Source organism: Medicago sativa, chromosome 4, assembly GCF_051527215.1.
Source record: "Medicago sativa cultivar Bolivia chromosome 4, Bolivia_mono, whole genome shotgun sequence".
NCBI classification, from domain to species: Eukaryota; Viridiplantae; Streptophyta; class Magnoliopsida; order Fabales; family Fabaceae; genus Medicago; species Medicago sativa.
The window spans coordinates 89,823,418-89,831,695 of record NC_140752.1 but is presented as its reverse complement, the minus strand read 5'-3'; the positions used below and the strand labels follow the sequence as shown (position 1 = coordinate 89,831,695).

The window sequence follows — 8,278 nt, the reverse complement described above, 5'->3', positions numbered from 1 at the left end:
ACCATTGAAAATTTAGTGAAAAAAAGTACAAACAGTACATGCATATACTCTCTATCATCTTGCCAATTTTATCAGCTCATATCCAAAATGATGAAGTTTTTTTGAAGACAAAACAGCCAAACTAGGGTGTTGTAGCTACATGCTTGTCTAAGCAAACATAGGATTCTGTGTGTTGGTTCTGTCTTTGAGGATGCTATCTAAGATCTTCTTTGCTTTCTCAATCATTGCATTTATTTGTTTCAGTTCCTTGGATTATGCAGAATCTAAACTTCCTCAGCAAGAGAGTAAGAATCCCTTTTCCATTTTAGTGCTATAGTTGTACTAGTACCTTGTTAAGAATCCAATTAAAAAGAATAAAAACTTGGAAGCTATGCTGATTTTTCCTCAATTATGTTATAGCTTATAATTTTATTGTAACTTATAATTATGTTGTCCTCAAATGTTATCAGTTAATGCTCTTGAAGAAATAACAAGGACAATGGGTTCAAACTATTGGAAATTTGATGGTGATTCATGTGAAATTAAAATGCTTGGTTTAACACAAGAGCCACCTGAAGGATCTCAAAGCAGCATTGGCTGTGATTGCTCTTCTGAAAATGACACATTTTGTCACGTAGTAAGGATGTAAACATCTCTTTATCTTATCTCTTTATCTTAGATTCTATGATATAGTTAAATTTTATATACATCTTTGATTTTTATATAGTTGATAGATATTAAATATTCTTTGTTGATTTTGAATTTTGTAAGTAGGTTGTGCCTAACTCTTTCTTTTCTTTCTGAAAAATGAATTTCCATTTTTCAGATCATTCAAGGGGTACAGCCTTCCTGGCACACTTCCACCTCAACTGGTTAAACTTCCATATCTCAAAGAAGTGTAAGAACTATGAACACCTTACAACTTCTCTACTAGTAGTTCAAAGTTAAAATTTTGTTTCTGCTTTTCTGATTGTCTCAATTCAATGTACTTTTGTTTTCGTATCAGTTGATTTAATTGCCTTTCTGGTTGAAACGAAATGTGTTCTCATTGTAGTGATTTTGCGTTAAACTACCTAAATGGTACGATCCCGAAGGAATGGGCTTCAACTGAACTAACTTATATGTAAGTTCTTATAAACCAATTGAAGTTTTCATTTAGTTACTTGCCTTTTGTATTAAATAAATACACCGTATTATGCAGCTCGCTATTTGTCAATCGTTTATCAGGGGAGATTCCTAAGGAATTGGGAAATATTACCACTCTAAGATACCTGTAAGTTTATAAATAAATTTTTCTCATAATTTCTTTTTAAAAATACTCTGAAATTTTTTGTTGATCAAAGTTCAATACTCAATTGTGAAACTATGTTTCTGCCTATATATTACTTGTGTAATGTATATTGCTATATGGTTCTGATCTGATTGATACCTTCAGTTATCAAACTACTTGTTTATCGACTTATCACATACCTATCTAAAATTCTTTAAATGTTATTGATTTATAGTGCATTTATTTTATTTTTTGTGGATATATTTAAATTTTCATTCTCTTACTCTGGCCTCAAATCAGGAACATTGAAGCAAACCAATTTTCTGGTCTTGTTCCCTCTGAACTTGGAGCTCTATTTAACCTGCAGACTTTGTAAGAAAATGAGATACAAGATTCACATGCTTTATTGCTATAAGAATGCAGCACAAACACTTCAGGATCCGACACTGACATGATACCGACACATGTGGTTATATACAATCACTTTCATTTTCATAATATATTACTAGTATTTAAGTATCAGCGTCGTGTCCGGTGTCCGACTGTCTGTGTCGGTGCTTCATTTTAACATATTTGAAAATCAAACAGTATGTACTATTTATATGCAACATTACCTGTGCAGGATTTTATCATCCAATCAATTGTCTGGGAGCTTACCAGTGACATTTGCTCAGTTACAGAGTTTGACAGATTTGTAAGTTCAGATAAACTGTTCTATTCAGAAAGTATTATTACCGACACTTTCCATGATGAATGCCAATTTTGGTGTATTGCAGTAGGATAAGTGATAATAGTTTCAACGGAAAAATACCTAGCTTCATACAGAATTGGAAACAACTTCAAAGATTGTGAGATTGCAATCTCTTTTTTAACAGATCTTCAAATGTACTTGTATGTTTATTTTAAGATAGATATTCTCATTACAATCTAAATTAATGAAGAGAAATGCTTGCAAGTGGACTGGAGGGACCTATCCCATCAAATATATCTCTTTTGACTAATGTATCTCAACTGTAAGTAAAAGGCCTACTAGTTTTTACTATTCTCTTAACTTACTTGTATATTAACTCACGTGGCAATTATGATACAGGAAGATTAGTGACATAAATGGTCCAAGTCAGAATTTTCCTATTTTAAGCAACATGACTGGAATGATAAGATTGTATGTTTGGATTTATGTTAAAAATCAGTTGGTATATTTTATCTGCTACTGTTTGATATAAAGTAATTCAGGATTTTTAATTTAGGATTTTGAGGAATTGCAATATCACTGGAGAGATTCCTAGCTATTTCTGGACAATGAAGCAATTGGAAATGTTGTAAGTAATACATTTGAATTTTATATGCCTATTTTGTTTTTGAATTCTTGTCATATGTGCAATCACAAATACCATTAGTTTCCTAAACACGCACAATATGTACAAAGGCACAAACATATATTGGTTAAAAATGTTAGTTTATACTCTTTCTTCAACTTCTATAGGGATCTCAGTTTCAATAACTTGTTTGGGGAAATACCGGCAATTGTACACGTGGGACATCTGAGATTTCTGTAAGTGCACTTCTCTAAATTTTAAAATATATTGTATTCTATTAGAGTAACAGTTGTACCATGTATGCATATTTACATGCATCAGTGTAGTAGCCTATTTATGTGTTCAGTTGAATAAGTAGTGACTATAATAATCGAATATGCTTAGTCAGCACATTCTGTTATGTCAGTTATATCACAGTTCCCGAAAGTTAGAAGAGGTATTATTTTAAAATTTACTATTGATTTAAGCCTTTTTTTTAGACAAAACCATGTATGCAGGGATATACCCTAATGTTCCCTTTTATTGCCTCGGAGTTGAAGAGTTGCAGTTGTAAACAATTTTCAATTTCTTCTTTTCAGCTTCCTAACAGGCAACAAGCTAAGTGGTAATGTAGCCGACTCAATCTTGATGTCTGGAAGCAATGTGTACGTTTCTTGCCTCAACCATTTCACCTTCAACATTGCAAAGTACTATCATTTACTGCTCAAAATGAAGTGTGTTCCATCCATCATTAGCTAGAAAGTAGAAACTGAATTTGATTTATTTACAATTTGTTCTTGTTTAGACATTTCTTTATTCCTTTATAGAACATTATTTTTGCAGATTTTTCTAGCTGACGAACCTTTTATAAGTCTTCTAACTTCAGTCCCTGTAAAATGGCAACTTGGGTGGGTGGAGTCAGCACTAGTTGAATCATTTGATTGCTGATAATATTTATTTTTTATATATTTGAGTGCAGTGATCTTTCTTACAACAACTTTACATATCAAGGACCTGGAAAATCTGCTTGTGGAGACTACCTGTACGAGCACAATCTTTCGCAATAATTAATTGTAGGATTTTGGTTATTTATACACCATGATTCTTACACTTCACACTTTTTTCTAGTTTGGGCTAATAAAAATACAGAAAGTGTGTGTTTATTATCTTACAGGGAAATGGTATAAATACAGTGTAACTGAAATGAAAATGGTGTATAAATAACATTATTGTTACTCCTCAGTGTCTTCAAGTTTGATGTTATTGTAAAACTGATTATTATTTCACCTCGATTAACTTAATCAGGAATTTAAACCTAAACTTGTTCCGGAGCTCCTTAGGGACCAATGCATTGTAAGACCCAATATTTAAATTTTTCCGTTGTTCTGATTATTTGAGTAAAGTATGTTGAAAATTGGAGTTCAACTAGTGATATCACTGATTCACTGTTTTCCTTGATTCTTGACAGACAGGGGATGCTTCCATGTTCAAATAATTTCAACTGTCCTAGATGTAAGTATAAGTATATATTTTACTGCTATATGAATATTGATTACTATCCATATCTTACAACTATGAGATGATTTGAGATTTGAGCTATCAAAAATAAATAGTACATGATGATCATCTTGGAAGTGGCATCGTGGTTGTTGCACAAAATCTAATAAGTGGCATCATGGTTGATGCACAAACGTTGTATGATCTTTTTTTCTAATTTCATTTTTCTTTAACTTTTTGACAACTAACATTATTTTTCTGTAATTTCAGATTCAAGTTGTTTGCATGTTAATTGTGGTGGAAAGGATATACAGGTGAAGGAAAATGGTGAAAATATCCTCTATATTGGAGATGGAGATGTGGTTGGTGGTGCTGCTAAATATTATAATGATTTTGAAAATCACTGGGGGTTTAGTAGTACTGGAGACTTCATGGATGATGGTGATTATCAAAATACACGTTACTCCAGATCTCTGTCATCTTCAAATATGCCGGAATTGTATACAACGGCTCGTGCCTCTCCCATTTCACTTACTTATTTTCACTATTGCTTGGAAAATGGGAAATATACGGTACACCTCCACTTTGCAGAAATACAATTTACAAATGATAAGACATATAAAAGCCTTGGGAAGCGCTTATTTGATATCTATGTTCAGGTATTAATCAAAACAAAGAAAGTATTTTTTTTGTTTTGTTTGGCCAATTCAGGATTTAACAATAAAAATCTGTTCCAGGGAAGATTGGTTCAGAGGGATTTTAATATTGAAGATGAATCACACCTTGCTCAAAAACCGCGTATATTATCAATATATAATGTGACTGTTACAGACGGTATTCTGGAGATTCGATTATACTGGGCTGGCAAGGGGACTACAAGGATTCCTGTTAGTGGAGTTTATGGTCCCCTTATATCGGCATTCTCTATTGTTTCTGGTGAGTCATATCATACTTTAACTTGTGTATTTGCATATTAATGTGGGGCGAATATTTGGTACTCATTTTATCACAAGATAACATCCTAATTACTAACTGCTTGGATCATTTTACATATTTCAATTATTTTTAAGGGATATTGGAACATTCAACTTCAAAATGATGCTGTTTTATGCATAGTTATATATGCAATTCAAACAAGCTGTATACATAATTAAAGGCATGCTAATATGACACCTCTCGCATTCTCCACTACCATCCTTATGCATATAAATGGATCGTAAGTTTGTTGGTTTAACCTTTCCATTTCATCCAGGCCTTCGTATACGGCAGAGTAGCATAGAGTTTTTGTTTTTCCTATTTTTATGAATAGCATTCAATCGGCTTGGAATGGTTGTTGTCTTAAATTGTTGGTATTTAGTGTAATATATGGAACTTCAACATGTAAACTTGATTCTCTATCTGTGGGAAGCTTCTACTAATATAACATGGCTAAGCAAAGTTTAACTTCCTTTCTTGTGCATTTGAATTTGATCAAAACTTGATTTCTAAAAGTTGTGGTTGTGACTTAGATATTCTGTACCATTCTATTGTTTATTTTTTGGATAACCATAATAGCTTTCGTGTTTTTTTTTTCTTCCAGATTCTAAACATTGTTCAGACCAAAGAAATGGAAGGCATAAAATTGTTGTTGGAGTAGGATTTGGAGTTTCAGCTCTGTGCTTGGTCCTTATTGTGGTAGGCATTTTGTGGAGGAAAGGCTACACCAAAGGAATGATTAGAAGAGAAAAAGGTGAGTTTCTTGGATCCAATAGCCTTTCAGGGAGGATAGGAGATACCAATTTATATTAGTTTCAAGCATATAAATAATTTGTCTTAAGTTCGCGCCTTTTAAATTAACACGCATTTCTTCCTCTCAAAAAAATTAACAAGCATTTCTACGTAAATTGGCACTTAATAAAAGTATGTACTTACATCAACCTCTATAAACTGTATATATGTTATGCATTTTTCTTTAAACTCCAGTCAACTATCTACATAGAATAAACCTGATGTACTTATTTTCTTATATTTATTGCACAGTTATTAAAGGGCAAGATTTTCAGATGAGAACATTTACTTTAAAACAAATTAGAGCCGCCACGGATGGATTCAGTCCTGCGAATAAGGTTGGGGAAGGTGGTTTTGGTTCTGTCTACAAGGTATTAGAATGAAAGCACTACCTTCTTCCAAGCATAAAAAGTTCTGTTTATCTCCAGCTTGTAGAGTTCTGTTGAATTACAGGGTCAACTATCTGATGGTACATGGGTAGCAGTCAAACAACTCTCCTCGAAGTCCCGCCAGGGAAACCGTGAATTTTTAAACGAGATAGGCATGATATCTTGTTTACAACATCCTAATCTTGTGAAACTTCATGGATGCTGCATTGAAGGGGATCAATTAATATTGGTGTATGAGTACATGGAAAATAATAGCCTGGCCCGTGCTTTATTCCGTGAGTTTTTACACATATGTACAGCTATTATATGTGTCTTTTGCCTTGTTATTAGATGGTCTGTAAGATAAATTGCCAATGGTCATTTATGAGAAATTACTATGAAATCTGATAAATCTTAATAACAACTATACAAGGAGGGAACAACTATACAAGGAGTGAATGCCGGTTGATTTTTCTTTCCCCATTTTGTCTAGACAAATTGATTTAATAAGTACTATCTGTTTGGAACATTATACTCTCGATAGACATTTTACTTTTTTAATTTTCTTTCATGTATCCCAATTTATCACGTTAGAAGTAGGTGAATTAGAAATTTATGAATTTTGATAACGACTCATTAATTCAACCATAATTTCTTTTTGCACATTCTACATGTTCAGAAGATCAGCTTAAACTTGACTGGCCATCAAGGCTTAGGATCTGCATTGGCATAGCAAAAGGTCTTGCATTTCTTCACGAAGAATCGAGACTCAAGGTTGTTCATCGAGATATCAAAGCTAATAACGTGTTACTGGATGGGAATTTAAACCCTAAAATATCTGATTTTGGGTTGGCGAGGCTTGATGAAGAGGAGAAGACCCATATCACCACGCGAGTGGCAGGAACAATGTCAGTTCTCTCTCCCTTGATAATGCAACTCTTAATGTTTTCTTGACTAAGAATCAGAATCTATGTTTTGCAGAGGATATATGGCTCCGGAATATGCTTTATGGGGTTACTTGAGTTACAAGGTTGATGTTTATAGTTTTGGAGTCGTGGTCTTGGAAACTGTTAGTGGAAAGAGTAACAATAATTACATGCCAAGTGATAATTGTGTTTGCCTTTTAGATAAGGTATTCTACTATACAACCTCTTATCTAATGGAAACATTTGACATTTTCATCGCATAAAAGCATTATAAGAAAAATGAACATTGCAGGCATTATATCTGGATCGGACTGAAAACTTTATGCAACTGGTTGATGAGAGATTAGGGTCAGAGGTAAACCCAACTGAAACAAAAAATGTAGTGAAAGTAGCTCTCTTATGCACGAATCCATCACCATCACTTAGGCCTACTATGTCTGAGGTTGTAAACATGCTTGAAGGAAGAATGAGCATTACAGATGTTATCCCAGAAGGTAATACTTTCAGTGAAGATTTAAGGTTTAAATCCATGAGGGACATCCATCAAAACAAGGAAGGTCATAGTGTAAGCACAAGCCGAACAGACGGCTCAACAGGAGTCCTTACACATAGCACGCCCTCAACATTTGGCAATGACATTCATGAGATATCCTCTGAACCATAATACGACATGGTGATTCTTATTCTTTCAGAAATCCAAACCATAAAATGATCAATATTTTGGTAGATTGTAGATTTAGCTTCATTTTTAACACTCATTTGCATGATATGATAGTTCACAGCTAGACTCTAATGTAAATTTCTAATTATCCTTGTATGGGGAGTACGGCTGTACAAGGTTATTTTTTTGTATTGTAGGTGTTTGAGGGGGTTAAGGTCTCACATTCACTGTATAGTTTTGTAAAAACAGTGCAAGGGACTCTCTCTTAGATTCCCGAGTGATTGCATATATGAATTTTTGGTAGAAAATATCCTATTCATCTTTGCAATTGAATAAACACACTACTTGTTGTTAGTTGTCCAAATTACAACATGTAACATCTGATTACTCCTTACATTGTTTTTGTGTGTAGGGTATGGTAGGGAATTAGCAGTACAAAGTTTTAGATATGATTTGCTATCAACTTTCCTAATATGTAAGAAGTCCACATTGTTGGAACAAGTTACAGTAAAATG

At 33.4% G+C, this 8,278-nt stretch overlaps 1 protein-coding gene across 1 annotated transcript; it reads left to right on the top strand.

Annotated features, from left to right (window-relative positions):
* RKF1 (receptor-like kinase in flowers 1) lies at positions 1 to 8,127 on the top strand. The gene is made up of 24 exons (XM_085705315.1): positions 1 to 284; positions 450 to 624; positions 806 to 877; positions 1,034 to 1,102; positions 1,181 to 1,252; positions 1,550 to 1,621; positions 1,872 to 1,943; positions 2,026 to 2,097; positions 2,191 to 2,262; positions 2,340 to 2,411; positions 2,497 to 2,568; positions 2,733 to 2,801; positions 3,144 to 3,209; positions 3,524 to 3,586; positions 3,850 to 3,897; positions 4,013 to 4,056; positions 4,312 to 4,700; positions 4,779 to 4,977; positions 5,621 to 5,770; positions 6,061 to 6,179; positions 6,262 to 6,472; positions 6,856 to 7,084; positions 7,158 to 7,308; positions 7,395 to 8,127. Exons 1-24 carry the CDS (start codon positions 191 to 193, stop codon positions 7,764 to 7,766), a joined length of 3,024 nt encoding a protein of 1,007 aa, XP_085561441.1. The 5' UTR covers positions 1 to 190; the 3' UTR covers positions 7,767 to 8,127.
* Positions 8,128 to 8,278: the final 151 nt, after the last annotated feature.

Bases quoted from the DNA above. Each gene is read 5' to 3' on its own strand.
- RKF1 (XM_085705315.1), top strand. From the start codon at position 191: ATGCTATCTAAGATCTTCTTTGCTTTCTCAATCATTGCATTTATTTGT. The intron at 2,263-2,339 runs GTAAGTAAAAGG...ATTATGATACAG, and splicing joins TTGACTAATGTATCTCAACT to GAAGATTAGTGACATAAATG. The intron at 6,473-6,855 runs GTGAGTTTTTAC...CTACATGTTCAG, and splicing joins CCTGGCCCGTGCTTTATTCC to AAGATCAGCTTAAACTTGAC.